General features: G+C 39.3%; 2 protein-coding genes across 2 annotated transcripts in view; both read right to left on the bottom strand.

Moving 5' to 3' along the window:
* Positions 1–701: 701 nt before the first annotated feature.
* On the bottom strand, positions 702–3196 carry LOC134800393 (beta-1,3-galactosyltransferase 5-like). Its single transcript, XM_063772892.1, has 2 exons — positions 2981–3196; positions 702–1842 (listed from the first exon to the last, which is right to left on the bottom strand). Exons 1-2 carry the CDS (start codon positions 2991–2993, stop codon positions 746–748), a joined length of 1110 nt encoding a protein of 369 aa, XP_063628962.1. The 5' UTR covers positions 2994–3196; the 3' UTR covers positions 702–745.
* A 1475-nt stretch (positions 3197–4671) lies between these two features.
* Positions 4672–22719, bottom strand: part of LOC134800345 (uncharacterized) — a 30713-nt gene continuing 12665 nt past the window's right edge. Inside the window, exons 10-13 of the mRNA XM_063772845.1 lie at positions 8430–8495; positions 7650–7796; positions 7052–7217; positions 4672–6750 (exon numbers count right to left, since the gene is read on the bottom strand). Of these exons, the coding sequence (XP_063628915.1) occupies positions 6617–6750; positions 7052–7217; positions 7650–7796; positions 8430–8495 (513 nt within the window). The 3' untranslated portion in view covers positions 4672–6616. The remainder of the gene's footprint in view (positions 6751–7051; positions 7218–7649; positions 7797–8429; positions 8496–22719) is intronic.

Here is a 22719-nt window from a genome sequence, read left to right as displayed (position 1 = left end):
GGCTCGCTCCTAAGCCTCCCTTGTCGGGTTCACACGTACTCTTATTAATATCTAAGTTCTTACTTAACATTATTATACATAGTTATTATGACACTTGTGGTGATATTAAGTAACACAGTTTTTGAATATAATGTATTGATGTACCTAGTATTGTAATTCAATATTTTCGATTTAAATACGGACCATTGCGAGCGTTGTAGGGTCTGCCATCTTGTAGCCTGAATCGGAAACATATGTGCACAATATGTACATTGCCAAAGCAAGTGCTACCATCTTCCGTTCTCGTCTGTACGTTTCCTTGTGCATAGTAGGTTCTGCCATCTTGTGGGCTACATCGGAAGTATAAACGACACATTTACGCCTCGCGCAAAAAATCTGACGTCTCGTATGCTGCCCCCTATCGTTCATGCACGGGGCCTATAGCACTCTCTGTATTAAGATTAACTTAACTATACCTATTTAATCATACATACTCGTATATACACAGCCAAATATACCTTAAGCCTTTTTTAAGAACCTACGACTGAGCTCTGTTTAGCTGTTTTATAAAACATAATATATGTATATTAATTTAGCAAGTCCGTCTTTTTTCAATTAAAAGTCTTGGTACATTTATCGTTACTGAATTCTCCACATCGACTGGATTTTCACCCTTTAAACGCCAAGGCCAGAGTAGCCAGGCGATCTTAAAATACCCAGAGTGCATCACGAGCCTTATATTGCAAACAAAACTTTAACCAATAGCTTAAGGGGGGCACTTGACGTGGGGGTCGTGCAGCTTGCGCCAGAGGTCGAACTGGTCGGCATAGGACACCTGGTGCACGGCCAGCGCCGCACGCAGCGCGCACGCGTGCGCCACGTCCTTGCGCCGCCGCAGGAACGCAGGCGCGTCGGCGCGCAGCACCCGCGCGCGCGCCGCCGCCACGCCCGTCACCAGCACGTCCTCCATGCGCAGCCAGCGCCCGCCCAGCGCCGCGCGCAGCAACGCGCCCACCGCGTCGCCCGACATCAGGTACGCCGGCCCGTTGGCGTACGGCGGGTACGTCGCCCCCGGGAACTCCTCCGCGGGCACGAAGAACTTGGAGCTGGCGTTGCGCGACGGCCGCCCGTCGCGCCACACTTTGCCCCACACGGTGCGCGCGGCGCGGCTGCGCGCCGGCGCCTCCGCGAACCGCAGCACTCCGTCCACGTTGATGAACATGTCGTCGTCGGCCTTCAGCAGCCGCCCCGCCAGCGGGCAGTACGTGACGAACCACTCCAGCATCGACAGGGTTTTAAGAGTGAGATTCCCGTAGCTGTCCACATAGTGGCCCTCGATGAGGTCGCCGTAGAGCTTGTCCTCGGCGTCGACGGCGGCGCGCAGGGCGGCCGGCGGCGCGCCCAGCATGAAAGCTAGCGTGATGTCGGCGCGTCGTGCCGCATGCCCCCACGTGAGGCGCACGGCCTCGCGCTGACGGAAGTACACTGGCGCGGACGGCACGAGCACGACGAGCCGCGTGCCCACGCCGCGCGCCGGGCACAACTCGGCGTGCGCGCGCGCGTGCCCCGGCACGTAGCGGTCGAGAGTGCGCACCGCGCCCGCGGGGAGCACTTCGTCGTCCTTGTCACTTGTCCATTCAGGGGGCAGGGTCGGTCGCGCTTCGTTCACGGGACGCGACGGGTCGTGCGCTTGGACTTGAAGCGGCGCCGTAACTGACACGAGCGTGACGCGGGGCGGGTCCTGCAGCGGCAGCAGCAGCAGCAGCAGCGCGGACACCGCGAGCAGCGCCGCGAGAGGCGCGAGCCGCGCGCGCCACCACCGCACGTTGAGGCACGCGGAGGCAGATGATGGTGTACGTTTGCCTGGAATCATCAAACCACAAGTCTTATTGTCTAATTTTTACGAGTATCTACACTATCTATCTACGCGGACCGAACGAACGCTGTCATAATGCTTGATACCAGTGAACCGTGTCGATGTCGGTAGAGTACCAATGTAATGCAATCTGATTATAAAATGTTAAGCCTCATCTCAATTAAATACTGATTTCAAGTTATTACTATAACGGCTCTTTCAAAAATGGATTGTTAGGTAAATACTATACGATGAAAAAAAATCAAAACGCTAAATCTTTCCAGTCAGTCCATAAACATGCTTAAAATTCGATCAGTAATTTTGACGTGACGAGAAAACAAATGAGTGTACAATGTGTGCATGATAAACCGATAGCGGCTGAGACATTTCCTGTCTGCGTTTCGATCTATACATACACAGTCACACAGACAAACACAAAAGTTATCCACTTTTTTCCCGAAAGAGTGAATTTTTCGTCCAAAACTGTTAGTAACTTTCCGATCTAATTTTGGAGTGTATCAAAATTATGGGCATTTGTTTACTTAATAGTTGGGAACAATGACGACAATTGCTCATAAATCTGTGATTAACTGTTTTACGTAGCCCTGGGGGCCTCCCGCGAACCACGTTCGACGTGTTGCCTTCCTGTCACACTTACGCACAAATGTACAAGTGCGACAGAGAGGCAACACGTCGAGCGTGGCTCGCGGTAGGCCCTCTGGCTGCTCCAGAATATAGATCAGCTTTGGCCGTTTCGTAGTTATCAGGATTGTAGAATGTTGACATTATATTCGAACGAGAGGAAATTCCGTACCTATTTTAGTCCGGGTTTTCCCTTTGACAAAGATTCCACTTTAGTCGATACCTATACAACAATATAAATAATTGTATACTTCAATGGATTACCAATGTAAAAGTAGTATACAAGTGTACATCATTAGCAGTTACAGGTAAATCCTGAATCGCTATGAAGTTGCTGCAGTTGAAAACTTTATGAAACGATCCAGCTGTGCGATGCAGGGGACTCAAATACCAATATAAACAACTCAAACTCACTTTCGAACACTTCGCTGTTTACAAAACTACAGAACTGTATGTGGCAGTGATGTCGTATTGTGAATAGTTAATAGTTATACAGAGCTTTACCTGCAGAGGTCATAGTTCGTCAAGTATAAGGGCGGCGCGGCGCGGCCTCGCCCTGGGGGCGCGCCGGTGGCGTCACCGCCGCACCCTTCCTGATGTCCACCTGCAACTCTACACAACAGAACACTTTCGCACTACTTATTCACTAGTAATGTATTTAAATAGCACAGAACAATTATAAAAGTGTGGGAGCGCGGCGGTAAACAAACGCAGAGTACGCGCCACCAGCATGCACCGCCCGCGCCCGCGCCCGCGCCCGGCCGCTCCCACCACTCGCGGCGACGACGCTATCGCCCCCCAAACACCACTACACGGGAAACAATACATTCATTACTCATCTGTAATCGGTTAAATAATACTCAATAATTATTAAAGTAGATTTCCTCAAGTCACGCTAACATTACCGATTGATGAATCATGGGTGTATATACTGTAGGTATACTGGTGTAGCGGCTACAGTGTGAACTGACGATTCGTCAACCTTATTACAAGTACAATAGGGTGCACCGAAGATCAGTTACAAGCGTGTTGCTGATGGTACAGTGACGCAACATTGATATTTTGGGGGAAAATGGCAGATTGTTTTGCATTTTGCGTGCATTTACATTCGCAAACCTAATCGAACAGGTGTCTTATTGTTTTACATTTTACATACCTACCTATTTATATTAATGTACTAAATGAGTGAAAATTTGTTTGGTAGAGTTAGACCGAGAAAAGTCTACAACGATTTTGATAGCACACGCATTGCAAGTGTTATTTTATTTATATAAACTTCTATGAAATTATGACGTACAAATAACACTTGCACTGTGTACCTAAGTACCTATGCTATAAAAATCGTTGCAGACTTTACTTAGTCTAACTCTAATTTCCCCGGTTCTGTAACAAACTTATATCAGATGTCCTTGATTTTGCCAATTTTGCAAAGTTGAAGACTAAAAGGACACAGTTAGATAGACGAACATTATTTACAAGAATTACGTAACTTATATACTAACTAATGTTTAAAATTAAGCGCAATATTAAATTGAAATGAAGTGCATCATTGGTTATTTACCCGTATACTTACTTATAGTTAGGCATAGCAACAAGCGCGCATCGAAAAAATACGATAACACTTTGGTACGAGACGAGTCACTCGTATCACTGTGATAAGATAACGTTTATTTAAATCAACCGGCAGAGAGAGCTCTGGCGGCTAGACTAGACACCAGACTCTAGGCGACGAGCTATCATATCACATATCGTGCTAATTTATTGGGCATTAGGCACTAAATTTACTTTATTTACCTACTACCTACTTCATAGATTGACTTCATTCACTAATCACTGATAGGCCCTTAGATGGCGTTAGTGTAGGTGTTTGGAAAATTTATTTAGGTACCTACCTACTTTAATTTGGTTGAGAAGACAAATAACAGTAAAATATTTGGAATAACAGATAGTTACATACTATATATAATATATAATAAAAAAAGTTAAATGTTGGCACTTTGTTCCAAAAGAATTCTCTTTGCCAAAGCGCATAACATCGCGGTGTTAAGATTTTTTTGAAATAGATAAAGGGCCCAGGGAAGGGTATGGTAGTTCATGAGGTCAAAAATATTAATAAAACAGAGGGTATTATTTATTTATTTCACATTTTAATCAGGTAACAAGGCCCATCTTACAAATACCTTACAAACTAACATTTTTTTTTTTTTTTTTATAAATAAATAAATAAATATTATAGGACATTTTTTACACAAATCGACTAAGCCCCACGGTAAGCTCAAGAAGGCTTGTGTTGTGGGTACTCAGACAACGATATATAGAATATACAGGGTGGAAAGGCACGACGATCCTTCCCGGAAGTATTAGGTCGTTTAAGTGATACAGAGACTATTGGTAATGGTAAGAATCGTTAATTGAGTAAAAAATAAAAATTGCAAAAATACTACTTTTTAACTGTGGTGATAACCCTATAGCATGTGCACATGACGGCTAGATTAAGGATCTCCGTCGGGAAAGCTCGGGACTTTACACTTTTTTCCGATCGTTGACAGTATCGCAATGATGTATGAATGACGCATAAATGTCAAATAAATCAAATGCATGCAAAAATATTACAAACAATTTTATTACTTTCTTAGATAATTACTTTTTTCCAATATTTAATACTATCTTCTTTTCACATACGGTGTTCAAATGTACCTCCGTGTATTACAACGCCGCCGCAGCCCGTACCCGAGTATGTCGATGCACATGCGATATAGTGTATGCTCTTCGTCATTTATCCTCCGCAGAAAGCACCAATTAGCCTTTGTCTCATTTCGTCCGCAGTTTCACATTCCGTTTGGTTTGGTACACCATATCTTTTACACAGCCCCACAAATTTAAATAGCCACGAGCATCTAACATTTTTATTTGAAGAATATGACATTCAATAAGTATAGTTCAATGAAAATTTAATTTCAAACATCAGACGGTCTGTCTATTTCCTACCACGCAAGAAGGTTTGTTAGTTAGGTATTTAAGAAGTATTTATTCTTGATTTATTCTTAGTATTTAATTTTTGCAAGTTCATTTGGTGCAACTAACACAACCTACTTGTTATTTTTAATTATTTTAGATAGTTTCCAATTATTCGAAAATAATTTTGTGAAACGTGTTAAGAAACTAAAACCTTTTTATCAGTCAAGGAAACCAGAGATATTTATAAGACGATTGCGTACTTTTGAGTGGTTGTCAATGTCACCATTTGAACTGTCGTTGTAAACAATGTTGTGGTTAGTATTATTAATATTAAGGAATAACATAACTATTTCATTCAAGTATTGAACAAGTGGAACCACTAAGAAAGCGAAAATCCTGCAATGATTCTTACCGTGCTGTAAGCAGACCTAAAAATGGTTAGATGGCAACAAATTAGCATAATTTCCTGTCGAATACTGATTGTTTACAAGTAAGTTCATTGACCCTGTCACCTGTTAGGGTTAGAACAAAGTAGTTTTTTGCGTGGATGTTTAAAAGGTCATAATTTAGAAACGGTTGCCCATATTAACATAGTTTCTATGGAGAAAATATAGAGCTTAGGCTAAACTATCTCCCATTTCCGGAAAGGATCGTCGTGCCTTTCCACCCTGTATAAATACTTAAATACATAGAAAACAACCATGACTCAGGAACAAATATCTGTATCATCATACAAATAAATGCCCTTACCGGGATTCGAACCCGGGACCATCGGCTTCGTAGGCAGGGTCACTACCCACTAGGCCAGACTGGTCGTCAATATATATGGCTTTTATATAAACTTAAAAAAACTAAACACTATTTAGGCGACAAAACGGCGTGGCTCCGTTGAATCGTTGGTTCGCCTGGTTCTGGTATCGTCTGGTTGAATTATACAAAGTATATCAATATCAATTAGTGGTGGTTTATTGTTGAATTGTGTTATTTTTGGACCTTGTTGTTTATAGCCCGGGTGATATAGGCGTCAGCGAAGGGCTACGATTTCAAACCATTTCCAAAAATAAGGAGGTTTTGTGTCGTGTGTGAAAATAATACACAACCTTGTTAAAGTTTATAATTTTTTTCTTGTCTGTTGGTAAATAGAGGAGTATTCTGTAATTCCATCCAGCATCAACCTCTCGGTCACTGGAGCTGTGCGTGTGTGTGTGCGTGGCGGGCCAGCTGGGTGACGTCGGCGCGCGCGAGCTTGCCGGTCGACGTCGCCGGCAGCTCCGCCACGAACAACACGCCGCCAAGCAGCTGCACCGATACTTCACCTGCCGATCAATAACAACACGCATTTATTATGTTATGATACTGATCAATGTACATAGGCTAATCTTACTTTTGCAATTAATAATGAGCTAATTCTTGCTTGCGCACGCCCACCGCCACCGGCCACTCGCACGGGGTGAGGGGTGCGAACAACCCGCCGCAGGGACAGGATATTAACTTGCGACGAGGTCCTTGATCTCCTGGGCGCTGACGGCCGCCCCGGGCTTGCGCACGACCACCGCCACCGGCCACTCGCACGGGGTGAGGGGTGCGAACAACCCGCCGCAGGGACAGGATACTAACTTGCGACGAGGTCCTTGATCTCCTGGGCGCTGACGGCCGCCCCGGGCTTGCGCACGACCACAGCCACCGGCCACTCGTGGTCGACCGGGTGCGGCACGCTGGTCACGCACACTTCCTGCACGCCCTCGTGGCTCAGTATCACTGCTTCTACCTCCGAAGGGAAAATCTGCGCAGTACGTACAAAAATAATTCAGATTGAGGTATCATTATGACGTCGACAGGAACAGAGGCGCTACCGCGAAAACCGAAATTCGCAAATTGCGGGGATCTTTCTCTTTTACTCCAATGAAGGCGTAATTAGAGTGACAGAGAAATATGCCCGCAATTTGCGAACTTCGATTTTCGCGGTTATAGGCCAGGAACCTATATACTCATGCTCGTGAACACGACACATTCAGTTTCGTTCAGAAACTAGTCATACGGATGTTGATGCTATTTACTTAATCACATGATTCACATGGACCTAGACGGCTGAAGATTGTACAATACAATACCTACATTAATTAAACGACGCGGCGTACATATGACGGGTCCCTACACCTACACCTATAGTATAGGTTAGTGCTCCTGTATTGTACATGTGATATATTTATCTTACACGCTGAAGTCCACATGTAATGAGTATGTTGATCCTTTCCACAAAATAGTAGAATCCATGTTCGTCTTTCCGCAGCAGGTCACCGGTCCGGAACCAGCCGTCCGGCGTCAGCGCCGCCGCCGTCTGCTCCGGCCTCCTGTAGTACTCCTGCAATACGTCGACATCGCACGCCATCATGTGGCTGGTTACCTGCCTGCACTTATACATGGTGTGTCTGACCATGGGGCTTTCAATTCAGGGCTTGATTTTACTCGCTAAACTGAGCTACTTTTACTATGGGACCAACCCTAAAATCGAGGAAAAATTTTTGGCTTTTCCATAGAAAACGTCGACCTTTAATCAGCCAAAATGTATGAAAAAGTAAAAAAAAATTCGGGATTTCGGGGTTGGTGCCATAATAAAAGTAGCTCAGTTTACTTAGTGAGTAGAATCGAGCCCTGGATTTAAAGCCCCATGGTCAGACACCCCCTGTATACGGGGTGGGGCTGCAACTATACAACTCAGAAATAGGGAAAAAATCTTTAAAAACAGTAGGTGAGAATGAGAATATGGAATCGATGACCAGATCAGATCAAAATGGGAGCACCGCGATCAGATGATAGTTGCAGCGACTAAAGAAGGTATTTTGAGGAGGTAGTCTACACCTACACCGACTGCGATGACTGTATAGACTGTGGACTTAATATAAAACATAAACCTTATTAAATACAATACAATACCACACTAAGTATATAAGCTCTGCTACATTTATAATAAGCAAATAAATGAAGACATACATACTGTAAACCCGACTCCTTGGGTCCAGAGCTCTCCCGGGACGTTTGGTTGTGTTAAGGATGACTCACGCTAGACCGGGCCGTGCCCGGACCGGGGCGGGCCGGAGCGAGCCGACACAGGGGCTGTCAGGAGTGCCACCGTGACCGGGCCGTTCCGTGACCGGGGTGTCAGGGCCTCCCGACACTAGTTTATTACATTAACACTAGTGCTGTCCGAGCAATGTCCGAGCCTCTAGTGTTTGTAGAAACTCGAGTCCTTTGAGCCTGAATTTGAAGAACAGCTCGTTTTTACAAGACTGCGCTTAAAAAACTTCTCCTGAGTCGAGTCCTTTGTAGTCTTTTTTAAAAGCAAATCAATAGAACTCAAGCCTCCAAATAAAGACTCCGTGAACAATTTTATAGGTTTTTCCTGTATAACAGTAAATAAATTAAGGGTTAGTGTATGATTTATGTCTGTATCTAATCTACAAGTTATACATAAAGACAATGCATTTCGAAATTTTTAGTGAAAAATACGAGAGTCCTCTGAAAAGTACTCAAGTCTCTACAAGAGACTTGGGTCTCTCTCTAGTTGAAAAGAACTCGAGTTTTAACTTAATTATAAGAGTCTGAAAAACTGAGTAGTCTTCAAGCAGAGGACTGAAAGGACTCGAGTCCTACCCAACACTATCCGAGCCGACCGGGACGTCCGAGCTGACTGTTCATGACAAATGTCATAATAACTGTCAATCAGATTGAAAAAAATGGTTCGATCGGAAGTAAGCGGATATGGAAGGAAATAATAAAATCAAAATATTGGCGCTGGCTGCCTTAATGACTAATGAAGAGGCTACTGCATACTCTAGGTAATGGGGAGTACATCCACTTTGGTCGACACGTTCGGAAAAATGAGAATACACAACATGATGTAAAGAGCTTTATTTACATATGACCCAAGACTTTTTCGAAGCCGTTCACGACAGAATTAAACAACGTTTGGTAAAACAAAAACAAGATTTCAGTGTGGTGTTCATCAATAAATAAGCAGATGGCTGGCAACACTGGTGCGCATGATGGCGGCCGCGGTGTTACGGGCGCTCTGTATGGACCGAATAATAAATTGTTTTATTTACCTATAATCAATATAATTCCTCTAAAAGTAAACTAGATTAATGATGTTAAGTGAACATCACAAGTGGCGACGAGGTAAAACCGTGAGTAAGTACCTATGAAATTCGCAAATTGCAAATTGATGAAATATTGGCGCCATATTGGTTTGTAAACAGGGCCGACGATTTGCAAAACGAACGCATGTATATCAGAACAAAATAAAGTACAAAACAATGAAATCGTGAGAAATACAAGATATGAGTGACTTTCAGATGCCTGTAATGGGTGTAACTCGGAGGCGTCTGAGGATTAGGAAATGGTGTATGGTTCTTTTGGACATTCAACCAAATAAAGTACATTGGTAGATGACAAATGTTGAATTTTATAATACAGTCTGTTGAAATAATAGAGCAATTCGTCAAAATTAATTTGATAATATAGAAATACCTAAGTATATGGAAATACAATACAAGATTAAGTTATAACTAAAAGTTATTTTTCTTTTTAAAAGGGAAGAATGGATAATTGTATCAAATATTAGATTCCTTATCTATTTCATATGGTAAAATACAAGATGTTCTATAAAATAATAACTTGTATTTTGTAGCAGTTTCTGTTTCAAATACTTTTTTACATTTTATGCAAGAATACATGTACCTATGTAGTTGCCTTGCAAACTATAAACGATGTACATATTCACCAGCAAAATATAAATTTACTTGTTTCCATATTTCCAAAAGGTCTAAGTACCTGCTGTAGGTACTGCATAGTAAAGTCTGTTTTGTGCTTGGAGTATGATGGTCAAACTAAGAACATTTGTGTTGACCTTTAACGGATCTCATGTAAACATTAATGATTCTCAAAATATACTGGCACAAATGATATAATTAATTACAATGTTTGTCATCTAGGCTATTCAATTCAAGATCTATGAGCGATTGCAGTGATTGTGTGTACATATATATGTACATAAAATGCCAACAAGTTATTGGCTTAGGCTGATGCCGAAAGTATGATGTTAACAACTTGTACGCCAAGTTGTAATACAACATCATAAACCCCATAAAATGATGGGAAAAAATCGTTTGAAACGAAAAATGTCAAAATGACTACTGGCTGTTGCCGAAATGATGATGTTAACGATTTGTACGCCAAGTCGTAAAGGATAACATCATCAACCCCATAAAATGATGGGAACTAATGGTTGATCATGAATCAACAAGATGGTTAATGGGAAATTTCCATACCTACATATATTATGATGTTAAGGAACTCATACGGTTGAGTTTGCAAAGTAATAGCAACATTTAATGATGTAATAAATAATATACTTAATACCATGAGTAAATGGAGCGTAAAGAAGTGAATGTGAGTTGTATTGTACTTTATTAGTTCTTAACAAATCCTGTAATGTGAAGCTGGCAAACACAAATTTGTTAGTAACATGGAATAGAAAAACTACTCAACCTTTCTTTGGGTGCTAGTTCTAGCGTAAGAAAAAGACAGTATGATTTTGTCTCTCTATGGTTGAAATGAGACAGTCCCTGGCTAAACTATCTATAGTACTATAGAGTCCATTGCTACTGTCAGATGTCACAGATGTGTCACTTTTGACACTTGACAGATAGAGATTGTTTCAGAACAATGTTGTGTGTTTAGTTAAATGTTAATAAATAAAAGTAATGTTCCAGATTAGATTCAAGACAATATTGAATCTACTAGATTCTTATATGTACTCCAGGAATGTGTAACTGTGCTCGTTACAGTTTTGTGGCAAACATGGACTAACAGGTTGTGTAAGTTTTCAGGTTTCTTGACCATCACCAGATTTTCCAAACTTACGGAGCAAATGTAGATATTGGATGTTGTTGCAAGTGTTAAAATCATGGATATGTCACAATATGTCCTAAATATAATATAAAAAAGTATAGTTTAACACATTCAGACTAGCAACTAAAATAAGTACAATGTTGTTAACTATATAATTATATTTGCAAGACGTCTATATAGGTGTTGTACGACATTTTCGAAGAAATATCAGTGACCAGAAATGGAGACTGGTTTAGCAGCGTGAAGTATAAGGATCTCATCACATATGGTATGTTACGAGCCATGTTTGGAAAGTATATTGTACAACCCTAAATGTCTGGAAATAGGGTAAGTGTGACAATGCCAAAGATATGTTGGAATATGCGGCTGACAACTGGCTACGTGCTAAACAGTCCATTTGGGATGTGATGCAAAACCATGTGCGTTACAGTATATCGCTTGTTCAGATTTCTGGCGAAAGGTCTGTGGAGTCCTGTTTGGTGTTTCCAAAGTTTGGTATTGGATTCTTTATTAAGTAAATAACGATACGACACGACATTGTATATATTTATATGACCAGACAACTGATTAAAATTTACAAGTTTAGATCATATTCATACACGAGTACCTATTAGGCAACAAAGGCAAGTAGTAAATAAACAAGTTTTGTTAATAGATATACCAACACAGGATTTGGACCAGATATTCAGCATATTAATTCCTTACTACATAAGCTTTTCAGTGTTACACATCTGTAAAGTGCAGTCATAGTTAATATGATAACAGCAAAGTCATAGTAAGATATATTTAACTATGTATATTTAAATTTTCAGTAAGTAACTATACATAATTATTTATGAACAATGATGTAAAATTTATGCACAGATTATAGTGGTTCTCACTAGATAAGTGACAGAAGTCTGTAGCCTAAAGATATGTTTAACGATTATAGCGCATTTGCGTTGTTTGCATATTTATCTTTATATTTACTTGTAGAACTGTGTATGATACAGGAATTTAAAACTATGTGAAACTTGTTGAGATGTTTTTCACTATTTATTATTTATTTTGAAATATGCTATTTTTATGGTGCAAAGGAAAATTCTAAAGCTCAGGCTTGTCCAAGAAAGCTATACTACGTTACAATTTCACTATTTGTTGATGCTTTTGACAATCTGGTCGCATTAAACACTTTTAGGTACAAGTTGTTAATAATACTTATAGGGGTAATAAAAGTGGCATTTAAACTAATATTTTTACCTAAACTAAATAATATAAAATGTTATTTTATAGAATGTAGCAAGCTAAGAGTTTTAGTTACTAAAAGTTGTTATTTGCAGTGCCCATACAGGGTTCATAACTGTTTCTTATTCAAATGTACCACCTTATGTATGTACCTATGAAAGCAACTAATGACTGATTACTGATTAAAATTATGGAATAGAATGTTAGGAATTTGATAAGGTAACTGGCTCCTACATAAATATTTTAAACTACTAAATTATTGCATGGAATTTTTATGAAAATAATATATTCTACATGTATTTAACTGTAGAGGGTTAATATACAACTGATTTTATATGTATGGATAATTGCTAGTATACCTACTCTCTCTTCCTCGCGTTATCCCGGCATTTTGCCACGGCTCATGGGAGCCTGGGGTCCGCTTGACAGCTAATCCCAAGAATTTACGTAGGCACTAGTTTTTACGGAAGCGACTGCCATCTGACCTTCCAAACCAGAGGGGAAACTAGGCTTATTGGGATAATTGCTAGTATACATTGTAATACAATTTAATTTTAAAGAAAGAGAGAGGAAATAGATAATAATAATAAATGTCATGTATGTAAATACTAATAAGTAAGAAACAGTTATTGTTACAGATGTTACATGTTATTGATGTGTCAGTGAGCAGTCTACCTTAACCATGTTAAGGACTATATTAGACTCTAGTAAAAATATATATTGTACTACAAACTAGTGGTTAATATTGTGGTCTAACATCACTCATTGTTCTTAACATATGATGGCTGGCTAGATAATATATAGTTGTAATCAGACTGTAAACATATTAAAGAGGCTATCTGTATTGTAGTTGTTACTTTAAAAATGTATATGTTACTTGATTACTTATAACAGCAATTAGAAAATTAATTAACTATTAGTAGTTTAGTCATACGTATGGACTTGTGATATTGTAAACTTCCTATTTTACTACACCCTTTTCAGGGTCCATGTATATGTATGTAAAATACCTGGTATGCAAATAAATATCTCTATTTATCTATCTTTGTATACTAAAGGGTATATTTACAAGGAATAAGGTTTCTAAGACTATGTGGAAAGCTGTAAGTTTACTTATTTGTAATTGGAGTATCGACTTCTTCATATTTATCATCATATAAACACTGAGTTATAAAAGTGTGTCGTGATTTAAGAGTTTAATAGTTATGTCAGTGTCTGTAAATGCATTGTTCAAATTGTTATCACTCAATTGGTTAAAGCTAAATGCTGATTAGAAATGTGTTGTGTTGCAAGTTAATTTTGGTTGTACAGTACTGTACAATGATTCATTTTATGTATTCTCCTACACTTTCAAATTTGTTAAAAAGGAAGAGATGTGGTGTTCATCAATAAATAAGCAGATGGCTGGCAACACTGGTGCGCATGATGGCGGCCGCGGTGTTACGGGCGCTCTGTATGGACCGAATAATAAATTGTTTTATTTACCTATAATCAATATAATTCCTCTAAAAGTAAACTAGATTAATGATGTTAAGTGAACATCACATTCAGAAACCAATATCCAGCAGTCACCGTCTGGTTCTCTGTTTAAGGTAAGATAGGCATGTACTTACCTACAAATAAATATGTATAATCATGTGCCGAAGCATATTAAGCTATTAAGAGGAAAGGGAATGACCGGTTCTCCATACAAACATATTTCCCGTTTTCCTCACTGGATATTGATATTATTATGTCCGTCTGTCTGTCTGTCCATATGTCACAGCTATTTTATTCAAAAAGTATAAGATAACGAATTTGGAAAGTAGGTATATTTTGTAAGCCACTACTTAGTTTAGAAGTTCAAATATATAGGTAAGTTCTGTAGGTAAGTATAATTTTTGATTCTAGAAATAATAGTAGTATAACCTTAATAGTGATGTCTTTCACGTATACAAGTAGTACGTACCTACTTGCATACTACGTGAGAAATAAGAACACACATATATACATACACAGTATGTCCGAAGAAAGAGCGCTATGATATAACCAAAAGTAATTTTTTAGGGTTCCGTACCTCAAAAGGAAAACACGGAACCCTTAAAGGATCCGTCCGTCTGTCCGTCCGTCTGTCTGTCCGTCTGCCCGTCTGTCCGTCCGTCCGTCTGTCCGTCAATCCGTCAGCCCGTCCGTCCGTCCGTCCGTCCGTCCGTCTGTCGAGACCCTTTATCTCGGGAACGAGTGGAGGTATCGAGTTGAAATTTAAACCTTTTATATACTTAGGTCTACGATCCTTTGAAGATAAATCAAATTGTAATATTATGTATGTATGTACCTACAGCATTTCCAAAAAACAGCGCTATGTAAAGTAGTATTTATTTTTTTAAATAGGAGGCAAACGAGCATAGCCCTTGGAACAGAGGTCATACTCATATCATAAGATTGGTAAGACCCACATATTTCTTTGTCCGTCTTTCTACCTCTGTGAATGATCATCCCGCAAGAATTTATTCCTATAGTACCAGTGTCTATTTTCATGTCTCATTCCTTAGTAATTGCTGCTTAGTAAATTCCTGTTTGATAGAATAAAAACTTAAGTTGTTAGGTATTAGGGTGTTAATAATTTCGTCTAGATTGTAAGTTTTGTAAAATGCAAGGCTAACATTACACACGACTAATGATGATGATGACCAACAAATCAAGCATTTACATTAAAGAAAGTGAGTGACATTTGATGAAGACCAGACGGAACACCTTAACGACGCGTATTTCACGTTTGGCGATATGTCGTCTTAGTTAGGTACGTTTGATCTGCAAAGTGTGTATGTATCTTCGCGATAGACTCAAAATAGGTATTGTGATACAATGAATGGTATTATAAACAATTTTTTTTTCATGTATGTACCATGGACATTCCTCGATGGCACCAAGTTGCAACCGGAAAGCGATGATCAGATGATCACTCGGCAAATCAAGACTGTAGCAGCCACATCTAAGGAGATTATGAATACCTATTCAATAATAGTTTATTTTTTGCTGTTTGATATGTAAAAATGCACGTCAATAAGATGGTGTACCCTTGTTTTGCCGACAGACATTTCATCGAATATTATTTCATCGACAACGATTCATCGAAACTTTAGTACTCGTAATATTGATTGGCGTTATTTTGTTTCATATACTATTTACTTCAATTATTCTTACTACGTAGAAATACTATTCAACGAATATTACTTGATCGTTGATTCATTTCAAATTATTTTAATTGGCACAACTACAAAACATAGCAATTCATTTGTTCGACGTATTACTTGAATACATTTTTATATGTCGTACTACACAATTATACACTTTTTCTGTTGTAAGTATTTTCAAATTAAGTATTTAATTTTTTTTGTATAAAAGTATTTAAGGTTTACTCGGGTAATGCCGAATGTCGAAAACTGTCGGATAATTTCGAAAAGAGACTTTTATTATGATGGAAATTAGGGTGATTTTCATCTGATTTTCGGAATTATCCGACATTCGGTATTACCCGAATACACCATATTTAATAATATGTACCTACAGAACTTAAGAATTTATTTTTAATTATATCATAGAAATAGGTAATATAATAAAACTAAGAATCATTGATGTAAATCGTTTATTACAAAAACAAAAAAACACACCTTAATGCAAAAACAAAAAAACACACCTTAATGCAGGGATTGATGTAAATCGTTTATTACAAAAACAAAAAACACACCTTAATGCAAAAACAAAAAAACACACCTTAATGCAGGAGCGAGATTAATTTATTGATTCTTTTAATTATACTTTTAAATTTTTTGCTATGCATTTTAGCAACTTCACTTCTGAATATTCCGCTTGATGTTGTAAAATGGTATCTATTCGAGTATCTTTGTCGATGTATCTCCTTTTTTTGCACTGCGGTGGGTCACCACATAGAATCTTGTCAATATCGGCTAAGTTGGATATCGTTTCTTTCATCAGTTCCTTGATAAGAGCATATGTGCCGGGGTGGTGTTTATCTATCAATGTATTTATTTTATGATGCCAAGCCTCGGCTGCATTTTGGGTCCTTGGTATGTTCATCGTGTTAATTAAATGACAGCTCCAAAATTCTGGTGAAAATTTAGCCTGACTTTTAGCAGTTCCAAAAATGTAATTTTCTTGGAACCAACCTGCTATTTCCTTAGTATCGTCATCTTGCAAACTTTCTAAAAATTTTTGAAAATAAATAGGAATTTCAGTTTCCTTTAAGTAACTCAACGCTACTAGACATTTTATTTCGAGATTGAATTTTGCATCGTTTGCATATTTTTTTGCAAGGCCAAACTCTTTAACTCTTCTGAAAAATAAATTAATATTATTGCATAATAATATCAAAAATGAACTACATAGGTTAGGCTAGAACTGCGACCCCACAACGGACGCCGTTTAATGTAGGTTAAGGTTAGGTTAGAACTGCGACCTCACACAGAAACGAATGGCTACCAAAGTAGGTTTAGGTTAGGTTAGAACTGCGACCCCACACAGAAACTAACGGCTATCAAAGTCGGTTTAGGTTAGGTTAGAACTGCGACCCTACACAGAAACGAACGGCTTTCAAAGTAGGTTAAGGTTAGGTTAGAATTGCGAACCCACACAGAAACGAACGGCTATCAAAGTAGGTTTAGGTTAGGTTAGAACTGCGACCTCACACAGAAACGAATGGCTACCAAAGTAGGTTTAGGTTAGGTTAGAACTGCGACCCCACACAGACACGAACGGCTTCAAAGTAGGTTAAGGTTAGGTTAGAACTAGGACCCCACACAGAAACGAACGGCTTTCAAAGTAGGTTTAGGTTAGGTTAGAACTGCGACCCCACACAAAAACGAACGGCTTTCAAAGTAGGTTTAGGTTAGGTTAGAATTGCGACCCCACACAGAAACGAACGGCTATCAAAGTAGGTTTAGGTTAGGTTAGAACTGCGACCCCACACAGAAACGAACGGCTTTCAAAGTAGGTTTAGGTTAGGTTAGAACTGCGACCCCACACAAAAACGAACGGCTTTCAAAGTAGGTGTAGGTTAGGTTAGAACTGCGACCCCACACAGAAACGAACGGCTTTCAAAGTAGGTTTAGGTTAGGTTAGAATTGCGACCCCACACAGAAACGAACGGCTATCAAAGTAGGTTTAGGTTAGGTTAGAACTGCGACCCCACACAGAAACGAACGGCTTTCAAGGTAGGTTTAGGTTAGGTTAGAACTGCGACCCCCCACAGAAATGAACGGCTTAGTAAGTACAATTATTGTTACCAACCTATTTATAATTTGGCCAAAATGAAAATGGCAGCCTTGTAATATTATATTTTCAAAATTAGAGCGCAAACTTAAAATTGCCGCTTTCTCAAAATCAAGTACGCATATTTTCGGAAATATGTTTATGCCATTTTCAGATCCATATTCCAAAATCAGGTCAATCATAACATCGTATGTTCTCTTGTCTTTGTGTGTGCATAAGCAATGGACCAATGGAAAAGTTTTCTTATTTTCAATAAACACATTGCCGTGTATGGTGTATAACTGAGTAAAAATTGCCGGTGATACCTTAAACGTGCCGTCCAACAGCCAATAATGAGATTTACTCAATGTTTTCATTAACTCAAGTGTAGACATTATCAATATTCTTTTTTTACTATCGAATACTTTGTCTTTAATGACAAAATTGTTACCCCTTATTTGAGTTTCTTCCGCATTTAACTCAAAGTTAATATCTGTCGGTTCAACTGCACATGTAATATTTTTTGCTTTTTGTCGATATATTACTTGTTTAAGGGCTGAGGTAGATGGTAATTGCTCTAAAACAGCTTGGTCTGTGTTTGATTTTGCATTTTGAACTATATTGCACACTTTTAAGCCCGAGCTTGAATTTTCCTTGAGTTTTTCTTTAAACACCGCTATGTCTTTTCGCAATGGATCAGGTCCGTGGTTGTGATTTTGCACTTGTTTCGTTATAATATGCTTGCCATCCTCATTAACAATGGTATTTACAGTCGCATTGCACTTATAAATATTGTTATGATACATTTCACAGCACCAGTAAAAATTGCCATTTCGGGACTTATTCCTGTTATACGTGAAACCGTCTACAAACAGCTTTAATGCTCCTCTATTTGATTTAAATAATTCGCATACAACTATCTCTTCTGTATCACTCATTTTTCATAACACAATAATATACACAAGTAATGAAATCACTTCAGACCAACCATTCGTCCAGATAAACAATTTTATATTTTAAACTACCTACCCACATAGCTATAATCGCGCAGAGTGAGCCGACCGACGTGATTGCGTTTCGTTTCTATAACGAAATGTTACAAATTGAAATAATTTTACGCGTAGTAAATTTTATTAAATACAATCCAAAATGAAATAAGAAAACCCGTAACGAAATACCACGATATAAACTATATACCAAATAACTAAAGTACCAATTAAAATTCCCCGATTTAAATTTCCTAGTATCGATTCTTCGACGCAATAACTTGTCGACGAAATGAAAATACTTGAAACGTTGTCTTCGAAATAATATTCGATGTAATGTCTGTCGGCAATTCAAGGGTAAACCCAATAAGATGGCAAAATGTTGTTAAGACTGCGTCGACCGTCCAATTGCACTCTCATTGGGGGAATTAGGTTTTCTAATAAATACAAGGCAAATACACCAAACTTATAATACCTCCAGAGTCCGCAGCAGCAACCAGGACCCCTAGACTGCCTAGGGATCAGGCTATGGGATTCGTGTCATACTCCACAGAAGAACCACCTTCAGTCATCGCCTCCCGCTTGATACTTTGTGATAGTTTAGATGCTATGCTATGCTATCATGAATTACTAGTAAGACCATTGGGGACTTTGTATCCAGTAGACTTACCAGTAAAACAAAACTCCCAATAGTCCTTGATAGACATTTTTAGGTAGCGTGATGAATGCTGTTCATGCCATGCCTTTATGTTCATAAAAGTTCGAACATAAAAAGTGGCTGCAAACCACTTCATTAGTTAATCTATTTGCCTCTCTATCACTCTTATATATATTTGTGCGAAAGAGAGGCTCATAGATGATTTTTTTATTTGGGATATTTAGCGGTCCCCCTGACGCGTTCCACGTCTTAGGATGGTATTCCATCTATTCAATTTCTTTGCCCAATGTGTATTGAGGCTAATATTAAGCTTAATGAGAGAGAGACGCAATGACATTGGACAAAGAAATTGGACAGGATGGTGGAATACCACCCATATTCATTAATATACTTAAGAACAATAAAATATACGAAGAGTTTTATTGTATTATTTCAGTAGTTAGTGCCTTTGGGTAATTTTAGGCAGGAAATAGGGAATATTATGCAAAATTCTGCGTAGGGGGCGTTACTAGCACTAACCCCAGGACCTACTGCAAAACACGAAAATAAGAATTTCGATTTCTGCCTCTATCACTCGATATCTGCCTCTCTGCATATAGACGGAGAGGCAGATAACGAACTTTCGATTATCGCGTTTTGCGGCAGGCCGTTTGTAAACAAATCACCTTGATGCATCAATGTCATAGTGAAAAGTTGACAAAAAACTGTTTAGCCCGCTCCACACTCGTGTGGGAATCGCGGCGCAAAGCCATAAGTTACTCTATGGTTTACAATACATGCTAGTGCTGCATTCTGGCAACACTTAAACTAACCACCACAACCACAGAATAATTAATAGTACTACCGTACAGAAAGGAAACTTCCTACAAAAACGAAGTTTGACAGCGGTTCAGGGTCGAATAATGCTGTCCCTTTCTAATATATGGCACTATCCCTTTCGGCTATTTAGGGTTGTCAAAAATCAAGTGATTATCTTATCTGTGGTCGTGCACGCAAAAGGAAGTCAAGTGGTGCCAACCCTAATAATTGCTCGGAGCAATGCTGAGCCGAGCGGAGCCGAGTTTGACCGAAGTCAGGAGTTTCGCACCCCTGCCACAACTAAACACAAAGCCTAAACATAGCCTATACATACAATAACCAAGTTCTGGTCTCAACTGAAATATGATATATGTTTGTACTCTGTGCAGGCAGATTTATAGAAGATCAGTTGAACTCTAAATGAGTCGCTTAACTTCAAATTCGGGTAAATCCATCTGTCAGATTATGCGATTTTGGTATTAAGAAAAGGCAATAGGGTAGATATTTGCTGAGAGGGTCGAATGAATTTACCCGAGTTTGAAGTTAAGCGACACAAATGAATGAATAAAAATGGTTTTTATAGTTTGTCAAAGAGCTGTCTCATTTCAAACATAGAGATAGAATCATACTATCTTTGTCTTACACTAGTACTAGCACCCAAAAGAAAAGGATGAGTATAGTTTTTTTGTTCTTATTTACTGACAAATTTGGTTTGACTAACTATAGATACGTTATTGACATATATATTTCTATGAACTTCGTACGAAATAAAAAGTATCTAAGGAATAAGTGGGAATGTGAGAAAAAACTAGTATCTTAATATTCATTATACACCTACATGCTCATTATTGAATCATTTTTACAAGCAGTAACATCAATAGGTGTCTTCATTTAATATAATCCGACTAAATTACATTTCAGCAACACCTCCATATTTCACAAAATAAATCAAGACATTATCCAACCTATATAATCTTGACGTATATTATATCAAAGACGCCTGTACCTAATATAAGCCGACCAAGTAACGAATTAGCTATACCATCATATTTAACAAACAAATTTATGACGTTTTGCAACCTTCTTATTTTGGCAAATATATTCCGACACAGCCGGGCATGTATATTGTGAAGGGTGGTATTCCATCTGTCCAATCTTGGTCCAATGTGTATTTGCGTCTAACATTTTGCTTAATGAGAGAGTGAGACGCAATGCATATTGGACAAAGATCTTAAACAAGTAGAATACCACCCGAAGAGAAAAATTGAGTCTCCGAGCTGTCAGGAGCCTCCGTGACGTCAGGGCTATGACGCCAAGTACCTAATATAAACCGACCAAGTAACGAATTAGTAATACCATCATATTTAACAAACAAATTTATGACGTTTTGCAACCTTCTTATTTTGGCAAATATATTCCGACACAGCCGGGCATGTATGTTGTGAAGGGTGGTATTCCATCTGTCCAATCTTGGTCCAATGTGTATTTGCGGCTCACATTTTGCTTAATGAGAGAGTGAGACGCAATGCATATTGGACAAAGATCTTAAACACGTAGAATACCACCCGAAGAGAAAAATTGAGTCTCCGGGTTGTCACGAGCCTCCGGGACGTCAGGGCTATGACCGGGCCGGGCCCGCACCGTGCCACGTCCGGGCCCCGGTGATCACGTGATGCTCTCCATAGAAAACGAAGCTCCGGAAGCTCCGGCCCGGCCACGGCCCGGTCTAGCGTGAGTCATTCTTATTGTCTCTCCGGTTACTGGGTCCACTAACTGGAAATTAATGTATTTTTACATAGATATACGTAGACTGATGATTCATGATTTTTTACAGATGGAAACGGTGGTGGTGTAAGGGCAAACCACCCTAAAGTATTTATTATTCACGCTAGAACGATCCGGGTACGATCCGAGCCGGGGCACCCCAGATTTCGTATTAGAAAATAGCACATACAACACCTCTGGTATCGCGGGAGTCCATGGGTGACGGTAACCGCTTACCACCAGGCAATTCATTGGCTTATTCGCCTCCTATATCATAAACAAGAGAGTCTCCGTTAATACGTGATGATTTCTACATATAGAAAACTACATGTAGGACGCCTCGGCCTCGGCCCGCACCCCGATCGTCAGAGTGATTATACTTAAAACTGCTTAGTCACGGAATCTTACTCCGATTACTCTGATAGACGTTAGTCGTTCTGGATTCTATTTACAATTGATATAGGTGCCGAACGTTATCACACTAAAGGACATTTTGTTTTCAATTAGGCATCACACTGCGAGCAGTGGTGGCCGAGTGGATATGACGTCTGACTTTCAATCCGGAGGTCGCGGGTTCAAATCCTGGCTCGTACCAATGAGTTTTTCGAAACTTATGTACGAAATATCATTTGATATTTACCACTAGCTTTTCGGTGAAGGAAAACATCGTGTGGAAACCTGCATACATCTGCGAAGAA

The sequence above is a fragment of the Cydia splendana genome, chromosome 19 (assembly GCF_910591565.1).
Source record: "Cydia splendana chromosome 19, ilCydSple1.2, whole genome shotgun sequence".
NCBI classification, from domain to species: Eukaryota; Metazoa; Arthropoda; class Insecta; order Lepidoptera; family Tortricidae; genus Cydia; species Cydia splendana.
This window is presented reverse-complemented; position numbering and strand designations above follow the sequence as displayed.